The 15,218-nt window shown below is 29.8% G+C and overlaps 1 protein-coding gene across 6 annotated transcripts; it reads right to left on the bottom strand.

The window, feature by feature from the left end:
- Positions 1–13: 13 nt before the first annotated feature.
- LOC116344706 (regulatory protein zeste-like) lies at positions 14–14,257 on the bottom strand. 6 transcript variants are annotated; one of them, XM_031773380.1, is made up of 8 exons: positions 14,137–14,245; positions 13,905–13,933; positions 12,627–12,687; positions 12,109–12,129; positions 9,834–9,984; positions 2,618–2,741; positions 1,951–2,208; positions 14–649 (listed from the first exon to the last, which is right to left on the bottom strand). In XM_031773380.1, exons 2-8 carry the CDS (start codon positions 13,926–13,928, stop codon positions 527–529), a joined length of 762 nt encoding a protein of 253 aa, XP_031629240.1. In that variant the 5' UTR covers positions 13,929–13,933; positions 14,137–14,245; the 3' UTR covers positions 14–526. The 6 variants fall into 6 exon arrangements, with proteins under 6 accessions (XP_031629240.1, XP_031629239.1, XP_031629242.1 ...); XM_031773379.1 differs by lacking the exon at positions 9,834–9,984 and adding an exon at positions 7,500–7,653 and having other exon boundaries at positions 14,137–14,234; XM_031773384.1 differs by lacking the exon at positions 9,834–9,984 and adding an exon at positions 7,500–7,653 and having other exon boundaries at positions 16–649; positions 1,951–2,181; positions 14,137–14,230.
- Between the last annotated feature and the right edge of the window lie 961 nt (positions 14,258–15,218).

Raw genomic sequence — 15,218 nt, 5'->3', positions numbered from 1 at the left:
TGCTGTCTCGCTCACCCTTGCATTCACACTTGTTTACAATCGACATTCTACTAACACACAACTCACACTTGTATTTTGCTGTGCAAAATTGCAAATGGCGCGTATTAACTTCGACATCTTAATAGATAATAAACATACTACTACTCGCTATTAACATCGATCTTAATACTACTTCTCATGTTATTATGCGTAGTATGATTGGTTGTTAATAGTTAATAAAGGATTTTTCGTATTTAGTAATAAGATATGTTAATATTTCGATGTTAATTGGACATCTATATATTATTATTATTTTATAAAAAAGGTATAGAATTTGAATTTGACGCTTCTTTATTCCGAAAGAATTTATATATTTAAAAGGAATGCTCATGTGGTAAATCACGAATATATGTCAATCATATCAAAATGTCAAGGATAATAAATGAAAGTCAAAGAAAATAAATGAGACAATGATGAACAATGTTTCCCACGTTGAAAAATGTTATCCTCGATGATTAGGAGTCATAGTCCAAAGGTTCAAAAGAACTTACCCAGCTGCCATTGCGTAGTTTGCCAAACTATGATTTGGAACTGTTGCTGCGGCAGCCGTGGCTGCTGCACCATATGCTGCTCGCATGCCTGAAATTCCTGCATTCAATGTAGCTGCCGGCTGAAAAAAATGAATTTTTGTCTAAATATCCCAAAATCCGAAATTAAAGAACTCCAAAGACAGCATTCTCGATTGACTTCTACAAATATATCTGCTATTTTTTTAAATAATTATTTCAAGTTCTGACAGAAAATCAACTCAATAAAAAAAAACAATTTTTTTGGATATTTTTAGTGAAAATTCCAAATGGATTAGAAAAACATCCGATATGAATAAAATGAAATTCCAAGATAATAAACAATTTAAAATGTTAACACTGTAACTTTCTGAAAAAAGAATCGTATCAATTGTTTGACAAATTTCATTTTTAACATATCAACTTGAAATTCCACAGCAATTTCAACAAAATGCTTTGTTGTGATCGTAAAATTGCGTAGGAGTCCTCGCAAGAATAAATTTCCCTAGCAAATTGAAAGATTTTCTTTTAAGAGGTTGAAAAAGGTATTTTTGATTACATTCCGAAAAAATTGACTCAAAAAACGACTAAAAAATCCCAAATCAAAAGATTTTTTCTCGGCAAAAATCCCTAGCAAATCGAAATATTTCTACCATTTGATGAGGGTTCCGAAAAATATTTTGGGGGATGATCCGAAGGGCCTTTAAGTCGAATTCTTTCACGAAAAACAAATCAGCAATTAATAAAACAACGACGAAATCGGCCACGCCCTGGTGTTTGCATGGAAACGAAATTTCGTCGATACGAAAAACGTGAAGTAAATGGTCGAATCGAGATCTAAGTGTCGGTCGCAATATTTACTATAAAGGTATGTGACTATTTGGCAGACATTAGGCTCGAGCTGTGCATATAGCGGCTGCTATTTTATAGGTGCTATTCATAGGCGCTATTTAATTCGTGTGCTGTGTGTAACACCGAGTAAGAATATCATAGCCTACTATTATTTTGTACATTTGAATGTGAGTACGTGAGAGATGTAGAGAATAACGCACAATATGCATAAATGCATTAAAACGAGATAAAAAGCGCCTATGAATAGCAGCTATGAAATAGCAACCGCTATATCCATAGCTCAAACCTAATGTCTGCTATTTGGACAATTTATATTGATTCATTTGACTCTGAACAATACAAATTTATAAAGCGTTCATTTTACGCGATGATGTAGGATAGTGACATTTAATTTTTTTCTTTTGAAACATCGTGCTCCGAAAATAGCTACATTTAAACAGTAGGATTAACTAGGCTAACATTAAGTCCATTTGGATTGTTCTGCTGAAAATTCCACTATAATATTCAATGCATTTTATATTACAGAGTACTCATAACTATATTTTATAATTACAATTGCATATGCGGCTTGTTGTTGCTGTGCATGAGCGATTAGTGCATTTTGTTGTCCAGCAACAACCGCTTGTTGTGCTGCTTGCGCCTGAGCCTGAGCCTGTGCCTGTGCTTGAGCCTGTGCTTGTGCTTGTGCTTGTGCGACATGTGCAACCTGCACATTATTGGCCGCTGCCGCTGCCGCTGCTTGAGTCATGGTTGTTTTATTTATTAATGGATTTGATGCTTGTGCCTGTATGATTTTAGATTTCGAATCAATCTACATAGCGAAAATTAGGGAAAATTTGTTTGAACCACTGAATTTTTCATAAATTGTCAAATAAAACGTATTGGATATTGAATTTTAAATCTCATATACATTTTTTTAATTTTTCTCAAACGGACATTTTTGACAATCGTTGATCATTCAAACTTGAATTGAGCAATTTAAATGTTTGCAATTTTGTAAATAAAAAAAGATATATATAAAAAATATAGATAAATAAAATATCAAACAATCTTTTTATATTTTAACTACTGACCATTACCAACTCTTATTTTTTTTGTGTAACGATCAATAATAAAAATACAATATTTCCTTTGCGTTTAGAATGCAAAGATACATATATGAAAAATTCGTAAGTAAACAGAAGAAAAAATGGTAACAATAACAATTTGAAAGCACAAACCTGAAGACGATAGTTGGGATCAACTTGAGCTGCTTGAATAGAATTTGCTGCAGCTTGAGCTTGAGCTTGAGCTTGAGCTTGAACCTGTTGGGCTGCTGCAACCAAGAATGGATCGTAGTAGACACTAAATAGCGCGAAGAAAAATAAATCAAATTTTTTTTTGTTATCAGTTATATTTTATGTTATGTAAAAATAATGAGTTAGTTGTTGTTGTTGTTTATTATTTTTTGAAATATTTTGGAATTCAAGCCACTATAGGGTTAGTATTAAGCAAGTAATTAAAAAATTAATCAAAACATCACCATATTTGTAATTTGGTAATGTTTGCTTGGTAAGAAAACTTACAGCAAAAGAGCGAGATAGATGCCAAAATTTATGATGAAGTTCACATTTAAAGTCAGTTGAATTTTGAGTGGAATTAGTTTTTAAATATTTGGTAATTATGAAATAAATGGAAATTAAAACACATTTATTTACAAAAAAGTGACGTACACATCTACATCATAAATCTCTCGCGCTCTTTTCTGTTGATTTAAGTTTTCCCACACTAGAGATAGTTGTGTTATAAATACTATGTTCATATTCGTTGTGTTGCATGGTGCAGGCAAGCCCACAATTACAATTTTAAAGAGTAACGTACATTATTCATAGTTATATTTGTTAGTCGAGCACTACAACATTGTTTCATTCTGATTTGTTGAAATGTGTAACTGTATGCATGAAAAAACGAACACATTCTTAAGTTAACTAATTATATTTACAAAACACGAGCTTAAAATGATATCAATCAAAGCTCTATTTTCATTTCCTTAAAAAAAATTAAGTATTTAGTTATGGTTTTCAAAAATTTTATGATACATTTAAATGACACAATTGTTTTTGCCGTTTCATTAAAAAAAACTACATTCAAGGATAGAAAGGATGGTAAACAAAGCAGATTAATGAATGAAGATTTTTTAATGATTAATCTGACTAAATAGTCTTGTCGTTTAAAGATTGGTTACGTTTGTTTATTTTTCCACTATATATTAATTTTTGGAAAGTGTTATTCAAAATTCTAATTATATGTGATCATCTCCTCTAATTCTTTAATCAATGCGTGAATAAAGTCAATTCGTTTTGTTTTTTATAGACATCGACTTCGGAAAAGATGAGAATATTTGAAAAATAAAAACAATTTCTAAACTCTTCTGGCAAATATGACGTGCACGACTATGTTTCTTATTATCTCGCGGTGATATCAATGTACCCCTTGCATATCACAAAAATGTGCAAGAACTATTATTAGGAACCAAAATAATCTAAGGTAAGTAAACGATCGCCATATGTCTCTGTTTTTTTGTTTATTACTTGTTGAATTTTGTCTCTTTCACTATATTAATATATTATATTTACCAGTAAAAACAATGCTTTAAAAACGTTGATGTTGACGAAATTTATGATCATTATAATTCAAGTCAATGCTTAGAATACATGTTCACATACCCAAAATAAAAGATTAAATTAAATAGATTATTATTTAATTCTACTTGCCAATTCAAAATGTGAATAAACACAAACTTGCAGGTGATCACGAACTAACTTACAGATTATTTTCTACATAAAAAAAAACATAATTACATTTCAATCATAAACTTGCTGTCTATATAATTTCATATTGGATATTCAACATTGCAATAAGTGTTCTAACAAAAGAAACGTAATATTTCATTTGTTGTTTTTTAGGTTTCAAATTGATCAAAAAACAACGGAATCAAGCGTGCAAACATGCTTTTTTTATTTATAAATAATTTGCAATTCAAAAACTGGTATATTTTATTTCCGAATACTTGAAATCGTTTGTTGTTCACTTACGTTCATATATATTTACTTTCAAATGAATCACTAATCTAAGCAATTACTTATATCTCTGACGAAAAAACGAACAACAATTAAGCTTGTAACAGTAAGCGAGAAATCAATTTTTTTAAATGTCCCTTATAAAATTTAATCAAACGAAAATAAAAATTCAAGAATATTATACTAGAACACAAGTTTTTTGCATTACAACTGAGGGATTAAACTCAAACAAAAATAAATAAATACATGCTTCTGTACTTGATTAAATTTCATTCACAAAATACAAGGACAAAAGCAAGCTCATTATTATAACAAAGAAAAAAAAAATCACAATTAGAATCGAGTCTCGATAAAATATTACAGTATCAAATTTGTTTAATGTTTAGACATTTATAATTAATTTATCTTTTGAAATGTTTATATTTAAAATACCCTCTGATCAAAAAGTTCTCGGAAATCGCGAATTTAATCGAGCGCGGTTCGCGTATGATCAAATTTTTTTTTGTTAGGTTGGTAGTATCGATCTCGATATATGTGCAAAAATTGTGCGCAATATGTTAGCTAGTATGTGTTTGACAGCGGTTTGTTTTGGTCAATCCGAGTGCGTTTTTCGATTTTTTACAATGGATAAATTAAGTGAACAAAGAGTGTGTTTGAAATGTTGTGTTTTGAATGAAATTTCTTGTGCGAATACATTAAAAATGATACAGAAAGCCTTTGGGGATATTTCCATCAAGAAAACAACAGCATACGATTGGTACAAAGCATTCAAGGAGGGGCGAGAGACCTTTGAAGGCAAGCCTCGTTCTGGTCGACCATCGCGGTGTTGTCCATTACGAATTCTTGCCAGAAGGTCAAACCGTCAATAAAGAGTATTATCTGGCTGTTATGAAGCGTTTGCGCGAGAAAATTTGCTTGAAAAGACGAGAATTGTGGACCGAAAACTCATGGATTTTGCATCACGATAACGCGCCATCCCATACGGCTCTCGTTGTTTGTGAATTCTTGGCAAAAAATCAACCCAAAGTCATTGCTCAAGCACCGTATTCGCCAGATATGGTTCCGTGTGACTTTTTTCTTTTCTCCAGACTCAAATTGCCACTGAGTGGTAAGCATTTGGACACAATTGAAAACATCAAACAAAAATCGAAAAAGGCCCTTAGCGAGATTTCAGCGCCGGCCTATGCCAAGTGCATGGATGAATGGATCAAACGTTGGGAAGCATGTGTTAATTCTAATGGTAGTTATTTTGAAGGTGACAATAAAGATTTGCATTAAAAATGTATTCGAGTGTGTTTTTTATTACAATTTCCGAGAACTTTTTGATCAGAGGGTATGTTGTGTCTGATTTGATTGGACCATATTTCTTATTCAAAATTCACTGTAAATTTTTCACGCCAAAGCTAGTTTACTATGATCGTAAATTAGTAGATTTTTTACAGATATTCAGTCACTTTATATTGAAAGAGGTCATTTTTGAAATGTAAACTGTTTGTTAAAATAAATTCAATATCACAATTAATTATTTCGAAATAAATATTATTAACGACTGTCTTGGATGACAGGACTTATAGTCGATCGTTCTAACAATAAAATTCTATTTTTTTTATTCGCTCGAGTTGTTTTTTTTTTCAATATCTCAAGGTTTTACTTAAAAACATAGTCTCTTATTGTTCAAAATTTCTTTAAACCACAATTCTTTTTAGTATCACCGCTAGCTAGGGGCAGAGCAGTACTTGAATAATAATTTTTGTTTAAAGTAATTCTATGTTGTGAGTAGTAATCCATATTAATCCGCAGTAATACACACTTGTGTAAATTCTACAATAACAGCAGTGCAATGACGTTTCATGTGTACGTTGTGTATTGCATTTGTTAGGCTAAGGTTTAAAGTTACTCTTTTTTTGATCACCAATAACATTTTATATTTGTTTTTCGTTTTCTAATTCATTTCTGAAGTAAACTTTTCCAAAAGTCTCATTTATTCAATCATATTGAATTCAAATGAGACAAAACACGAATTAGCTGATTTCAAGATTGATAAAAATACGATTTGATGCGATTTTTGAGCAAAAACATTATATTTTAAAAAATCCATTAGATTCGAAAAATATTTCCACTATTTATTCGTTTTAACCCCCTAGTGCATAGCTCTGCCTTTAGGCGGAGTGTATAAATTATTGTCTAAAATTTATAATTAAAAACAAATGATTTTATTTATGAATTAAAATACATTCAGTAAGGTTCAAACTTTCATTTTCCGGTCATTTGACAATTGGATGTAAATCGGTTCTTTAATTATAAACACGGTTGTACGTGAAAACAGAAATTTGACAAAAAAATTATCATTTTCTTTGTTTATAGCAGTTTCACTGCAGTTTAAACAATGGTTTTGATTGTTCTCTGATTTTGTCAATGGCATTTTTTGAGGAAACTATGCACTTTTTTGAATTTCGATTATTTTTTTAAGGAATTATAAACCAAAACAATCATGAAAAAATAGCTCTCATGTCGAAAAAAATTAATGCATTAGAGGGTTAATATTGATTTTACTGCAGTTTTGTTGTTTTGACAAAATTACAACTTAAAATATATACCGGTGAGTTGAAAATAGATTTTTTCTAAAACAATCAGTTTCAATCATATATATCTTTTGGATTTTTTACTACTTAATTCAGTAAAATTAATGTGATTCTTCATAATAGTCTTACAATTTTCTTTCATTAAATGTTTTAGTCTTGCACATTAGCATGAATCAAGAACTGTTGATCTGTTCCAATATTTTCATAGAATAATATTATTGTATAAAATATTAAAGTTGCAAATTCGATGAGTCTCCATTTTCAACACTGGTCACTGGACTTCAAACTCTAAAGCATTAGTTTAGAATTCAAAGTTTGGATAGGTAAACCGATTTCTATCAACTCAAATGTATCATACTTTTCAGACAAGTCTAGTATTGTAGATTCTTGCGTTTTTTACTTTTCTCATTGTTGATTCAATTTTTGGTTTGATTGCTAAATTAATAGGTAGTACTACTTACGGCGCAAATCCATGCAAAGCATTAGCTGAACTCGCCGCTGCAGCTGTTGCAAGCGGAGTTGGTAAACGAAAAGCTGTAGCGGTCGCTCCAGCTGGTGGAAAAACAGCAGCAGTTCGAGCCGTTCGTCCTCTTTGAATTGCTACTCCACGCAGTGCTGATTGTTTTAACGTGATTTATGTGTGTAGATTATCATTTGATTTTTTTCATGGTTTGAGTGTTTTCGTTTCAAACGATTCCATCATTTTGATTTTATTTCATAACATATATTCGTATTTTACGAAACAATATTGATTTTTTTTTGTTCATTGATGTTGTTGTTGGTGGTGATGATAAAAATGTTCGATTGAATTCATTTTTGTATTGTTTGTTTGATTTTTATGTGGTCAAAATTTGTGCGTGCCAAAAATATACGAAAAAGTAAAAGGAAAATGCATGCGGTTAGTTATCAAAAAACCATAAATTAAATTTTAAAAATATGTATATATATAATTAAACGCTTAAGGTATTTATTGACAATATTGGAAATAGCTGTAAATCATCGCTGCCATTTATAATAATCTTGTATTTTAACCACAGTGAGACTTTACGTCAAGACTTTGTGATTTATATTGAACTAATCTCAACGGCTTAGAATCTGATTTCATAGCATTAATAATTACTGTGTAGTATAATGAAAAATTTTCCAGGGCAATATGGACAGCTGCTTAATCCAGCCGTATATTATATCTGATAAATCGAATTGAAGTGTGTGTGTGTGTGTCTTGATCACTGCAGACATGCAGTGCAGAAGGCTCATACATTCAAAATCCAGATCACTTTATATAGTCTATTATTAAATTTAGTGCCTTAGTATAGTATAACAAATCCATTTTCAACGATCTATAAAATATTGCGGTCCCTTTTAAAGTCCATTTGATGAAAAACTAAAAAAAAGCGTCCCAAAAATGACGAATCAAGACCAGAACCATTTATATAACGAATTAAAAAAAAAAGAGAAATATATTTGCTCACTTTCCCTTTCTCTACGTTCGAAAAAAATAATTTCAGGCAATTGAAAAAACTATAGAGAGATGAAAAAAAAAATTAGATGGTCAAAAATCGAAAAAAGAATTTTTTACGCATTACATTTTTTTAGCATTTATATAGAAGTGACGCATCTATGCAAAATCTGGTACAAAATGCATGTATATGTATGGGATGTATGGGACTACCGTCCCTCGTAATATATCTAAAATTTTCATAAGAATCATGGTCTATCAATATGAAATCCTTCTTCTATTTTCCAGAAGTCGATCATTCCAAATATGCCAAACTTTTACCGTAAGTACTTCACATTCACTCTGCATTTTCACATGTATAAATCGATTGTAACGAAATCAAAATTTTGGAATATATTTCGGAAACCATGACAAAAAAGTATTCGTAAAAATTATTCACACGAAAATTAATCTTAAAGAAAAAATATATAAATTAAACTTGAGTGATCGAAACCAATGGAATCCACTTAAAGCCAAGAGAGAATCGAATAAAGAAGGTTACTTCGGATCCAGGTTTTTTTTCGACGATGCCAAAGAATTCAGAACATGCACAAAAACATAAGAAATTTATTTCAAATGTATGGTTGACCTGTGTTCAAGATGTTAATTGTGCACTAGGCAATTAAAAGTAAATAATGGACGAGCAAAAATGTATTCAAACATTTCAATGGTTGCAGTCGATCAATTACATTTTCCTTGTTTTTATTTCCTTTTTTAATAATAATAACTTATTTATTGCTAACATTTCTTGAATAGAAAGAATAATTATAAACAAACTCATGAAAAAACTTTTTGAATGAAGACGAATGAAAGACGTAGTGTCTATTCGTAACAACAAATCAATACATGCTTTGTAGTTGCATGCCTTAAGTTTGTCTCAGATGTTTTTCATTTTCGATCAATTTGACTTATGAATTTCGAGTTTTAAGTTTATGTTTATTTAAATGGTTACGTAGTGAAATCATTTTAAAATCGATGTGATGTGCTCATAGTCGAATCGATTCTATAAAGATAGGATTTGGACGTTAGTCGTAATTACTCACGCATAGTGGATAAAAAACTATCAAAGTGTGTCTGTTGTTATGTGAAATGCACAATTACTGAAAATTATTTGTCAGTCAAATATTTATCAACAATGAAGATCAGTTGGTTAGTACACAATGCATTTTACATACTTCGATATATCTTGTCTATTGCTATTGGGGTTAGATTTGAATTGAGATATAAGCTTATTATCGTTCACAAGGCGATTAGCAAGAGACATATCAAGAAGATGCACATAACAAAATTTAAATACCTTCGTCTATGAACAGCTCGTGGAGCCAATAAAAGTTGTTGAGCAGGTGTTAAGTGTGCAGTTGCTTGTGATGTAGCTGGTGAAACAGATGCCCCATTTCTCATCGAACTCAGAAATGGCCATGCCATCGATGTCATCGACATTCTATAGCCTAATCATATTTTGATATTGAAATTTACTAACATAATCCATTATAAAGATATAAATGTAATTATGTAAGGTAATCCTGGATTCCGCATTTTTAGCCAAAAATTAGAAATATATTCTAATTTGGAATTAAATGGCTCTTCTAATTGCTTAATCCGTTTAAAAAGCATTATATTAATGCGAAATGAATTTATCTATTTTGCTCGAATGAAAACTGAGAAATTGTTTATTTATATTCACGATTTACGTAATTTGCAAATAAATAATTTTAAAATTCGTGACTTGTGTTAATATTTCATTTGGATATATAACAGATCATAATCTGTTTTACAATAATAACAGACATTCTCATGTTTTGCACAATATGCATCTATTATAATAATAATTATTATTTTTTAATATTCTAAACATATGTATACATTTTTAAGCCTGCCAGACATTTTTACCGGGCGAATCTGGACGATTTTTTTAAGTATCATCTTTCTTATATATCATTGACTGTTAAAAAATTGTAATACAATCTTTGAGCAAGTGTAGGTGTCATGGCACCATATTGCAATTTCAATTAACATTTTCGATAAGAGTTAAAATACAAATTAATAACACTAATGTTGAAAAAACAATGAAAATTGTAAAAAAATCCGTGCGAAATCCGTTTTTTTTTTTTTGGATAATATTCGGGCATTTCTCGCGGACAATTTTAGAAGGATTTTGTTATGAAAATCCAAATAAACCCGGACTTATCCAGGCGATCTGACAGGCTTAGCATAAATACATGAAGTTTGTGTCTCAGTAAAAGTTACATTAAGTAATTAAGTAATTCCATGAAAAAAGTGTTAACTTCATTTAAGTGAACTGCATAGGAGGTGCATTATTGTGTTTCATTTTTATTCGTACTAGATCTAATCAAACTATGTATATGCAGATTATTATTTGTAAATAATGGAAATTTGGAAATCATTATTGAGCTCTATATCAAATCTAATCGGAAAACAACAAATGGTGATGCACTTACAAAGGTTTGTAGAAATTGAATTTGCAAAATTTATATACTCTGTAAAATTTGGAAAAGTTTGTACATACAGTGAGATTCTTGGCATAAGCACGTACGGCAGCGCCACAAAAGATTACGACGGTGATGTTTTATAAGCGCGTTTTAGCACTATAGCTACCGCTACCGCTCTACATAGTTTGCTGCGATTTAATGTTTTATACTCAAATATGTTTCTTCTCGAATCGATTGTGGCACTAGTGTACTTAATCAATCATGTAAAATTACATGTAGTTTTGTATACAGTGCGCACACTGTATGGGTTTATTGTGAATTTCGTACAAATTATAGCAAATGCATGAAACAAAAAATAATTTGCAAATGAAAAACAAAGACAATCTCTTGCTGACAATCCTTATATAAATGTTATTATTTTCACAAACAAAAAATAGCACATTGAAATTAAATGACTACTTGAAATTAAATTCGTGTTTATTACACATAAATTGAAATGAATCAAAACGTAAAGTTATTAATACAACCACCAAATTGTATAAGTATATCGCGCTCATCACATTTGCACACTAATACATTGGACAAAACAAATTGTAAAGGAAAATTACGTTATTCAAAATAAAATCGCATATACTTCCATAGCACATAGATTCGTACAATTAATAAGTCATTATCACCAAAAACATTTTTGCAAGGGCCATTTTGGTAATGGATAAATGCTTGAATAATATGAATTCAAAACCAATTCTATACGATTCTATAAATAGGCCAGTGTAGCAAAAGAATTCCTATCTAGAACACAGATGCTGTACGCAATTGGGACGACAATTGGAAAGTGCAGTAAAAAATACACATGAAAAATGAAAAACTCGAAGTAAATTTTTTTTTGTATAAGTTTGAAAGAAAAGAAGGCAAACTTAATTATAAGGCGATCGAAAACATAAATTTATACACATGGTTGAAGTATGATAACGCGACTAAATTGAGCAAGCGATATAATTCGTATGTTCATGTGATATGTAACACATAAGAAAAAAAACTTTTCCATCTCAAAGAATTTAAATAAAACTAATTCACATTAATGCAGTATATTGATTTTTTTAAATACAAGAATATTCTTACCTTCCGGCCATTGAACACAAACTGCCAGCACAAACATGCACAAAAAATTGGTTGAAATAGGAAAGAAAAAAATTAGCGGTAAGTCTAAGATTGTTAACAGCATAGTTTAAAACGAAGATGATTCAGATCTCAGAAGCATTTAAATACCAAACAAAATAAACACTCTTTATCATGTTTACACTAATAAATCTGATTCATCTGCTATTATAATGGAATGCAGGGCCAAAAAAATATATTGATATATAACCTACATGGGATGAAAAGTTTCCAGAATTGCATACAAAATGGAATTATATACAAAAATGTGTCTTATGACTGGAAACCGTTCATCCTAATGTATATATTTGTTTATACAATTATTTTTTAATGTTTTCTGTACAAAAATGTGAACAATTATGTAAATTACAAAAAAAGAAATACATTTAAATATTGCAGTATACTTTGTATCCCGTATCAAATTTGTCAAAGTGACTATACTGTATTCTTTATGGGCAATAAAGTAACAAATATTTGCTTACCATTGGGCACAACTGGAGTTGGTGTTTTTTTTGTTTGAACACGAGCCGTTGCATTATTCACCTATGGAATTGTTGTAGCAAAATGATATGTTAGTCGTATAATTTTTTTCAAGCTAAATCAATTATCACGTAACACACGACAACAAAACAAAATTGTGACACAAAAACTTAATGAGACGCTTACACGAATGATAAAGATGCAACAAAAACATTTGGATATAAAAAAAAGATATTTAACAAATTTTACCAAAGTAATGATACTAGATTAGCAAAATATTTTACTACATGTTTTCGCAGGAATAATAATAACAATATGAATTCATACATTAATCGAAATAAAGTTCCAATTGAACCCAAAATATGAACAATGTATCGTAGAAAGTAGAAGAAGACAAGATATTGAGCTGACAAGTCAACTTAATATATTGTCTGATTGGGAAATGGCAGTGACTATAATCATGCAAATATCTTTTATACAATAATTGAAGACCTTCAAGCTACAAATTTCATTAAACACTGCCCAAAATTGACATGATCAATATATAAAAGTTGTTTTGAAAGAAATGCAAAATTGCAAGCTTATTAAATAAGTGAAAATTATCTTTATGAAATATATTTTAAACCAGAAGTGGGCTCTCTCATCATTGGAATGCGTCAACAAATATGTTTACTATATTATCAAACTATTTGATGATAATTTGAAAGTTAGTTTGTGCAATAAATAATTATCACATCCAATAAAATCAGATCAAATGTATGTGTGACTAATCTATTTAACCATTTCTAATATTCAAATATCAACATTTGGCAAAAGATTTTATAAAATACTTTTAAAATTAAAAGGCGAGCAACAAATATTTTAGGTAATATTGTTTGCAAAACATGTGACGCTTTTTAATCTATTTAATTTAACCTGAAAGTCTATACTTGATGTTAATAAATTTGTGTGCTTTAGATTATTCATCTTGTATGTGATTAAGGGTTTAACAGAGACAGTTGTTCATATAAAATTTGGTAATTTGTTGATTAATGATGAATCAATTGCATATCTCTACAAACGATTAGACGTTAATTTTTTAATCATAAAAACTGTTGCTATTATTATTCTTTTGCGTTTGGGCATTTATGATTTTTGCTCTCAAATTAATAACTAATGGATAAAATTATTGTATTATTTGAAAATTTTAAATAAAAAGCAAATCCACAAATGAACTAATTAAATAAATTAATGGAAAAAAACGTATCAATTAAAATTGTATAAAGAAACACATGCACCACCTCAATCTTGCGCCCCTCAACCATAGTGCCTTTAGGAAAAAACAACAAAAAGAAATATAAAAATATGTAAATATTTTATATTAATTATTAAATTCAAAAATAGTACAGAATATGCATTATTTAAGTTGGAAAATTAATTTTATTTGTTTGATTGTTCCAATTGGTTTTAATAAGTCCTAGCTGCAAAGTATTTTGATATTATTGTTTTATTAAAAAAAAAAAACTCGATTACCATTGATTCGTTCTCGTGCTCTCTCTGCGTCGCTACTGTTAGCGAAGGTTACAAACCCGAATCCCTACATGCAAAAGGACAGAACAAGAATTCATGCATTAAAAACAATTTTGCAACGACAATAGTATTTTCGGTGGGTAGCTTTAAGCCATTTATCAAATCTAAAACTAAAAGTAAATTATTTTTTTGTAACTTTATATATTTATAATTTAGAAATACGTTTATTATCAGAGTGATTGAAATATATAAAAGAATGGATTTTCGTGCAACACAAAATCTTGCTGGTTTTTTTTTTGTCAAAAATTGTGATTCTCGTTCAATATCTGTGTCAAATATCATGTATCAAATGTGTGTAAAATGCATTACATTTTCTATGTATTCGTTACACACGTTGCCACTATTTATTTTACAGAGTATAAGCGTTCGTAAGAGGTTAAGATTTCATCATTAAATTCTTGCAAATACAAATAAATCTATCAACATAAGCGCAAATGTGAATTCGTCAGAAAAAAATTACTAATGATTCAAATAGACTAAATAACAATGTGCGAAATTAAAAACAATGCTGGTAAAAGCAATTGCAAATTATCATCACTCAGAATAAAATCTGTTCGATAGTTTTGCTCGTTTAACATGTCATACAAAACATTGATGGTTAAACCCAAAATATCAACGAATGAAAAATTGTATAAAATTCAATTTAGATCATAATAAAAATGTCACCATGTTTAAGCATAAATGACGATAGGATAGAATATAATTTTATGAAACGAGCAATGATTGAGCAGCTTTTTCCAACCTTAAAAAAAGCATATGGAATGTTTTTTAGATGTTTGATATTCAAACTAATAAATCTATAGATAAAAAATTCTCGAATTTAATATTTTAAAATATGTACCGTTTTTAGGACATTTTAACGTTAAAAAATGTAACGCTTTGGCCCGGTTTAGTGGTCATTTCCGTGTCAAATGGAACGTAGATTTTGTGTGTAGTTTCCAGTATATTTACAACTTCCAATGGAATGATTCGTTCCAATTGTTTACTACCATACAAAAACATACTCTGACCGTATAATATGATCG

This window comes from Contarinia nasturtii, unplaced genomic scaffold (assembly GCF_009176525.2).
Source record: "Contarinia nasturtii isolate CC-2019 unplaced genomic scaffold, AAFC_CNas_1.1 Cnas_scaffold_1180, whole genome shotgun sequence".
In the NCBI taxonomy this organism is placed as follows: Eukaryota; Metazoa; Arthropoda; class Insecta; order Diptera; family Cecidomyiidae; genus Contarinia; species Contarinia nasturtii.
The sequence above is the reverse complement of the archived record's forward strand: the minus strand, read 5'-3'. Positions and strand labels throughout refer to the sequence as shown.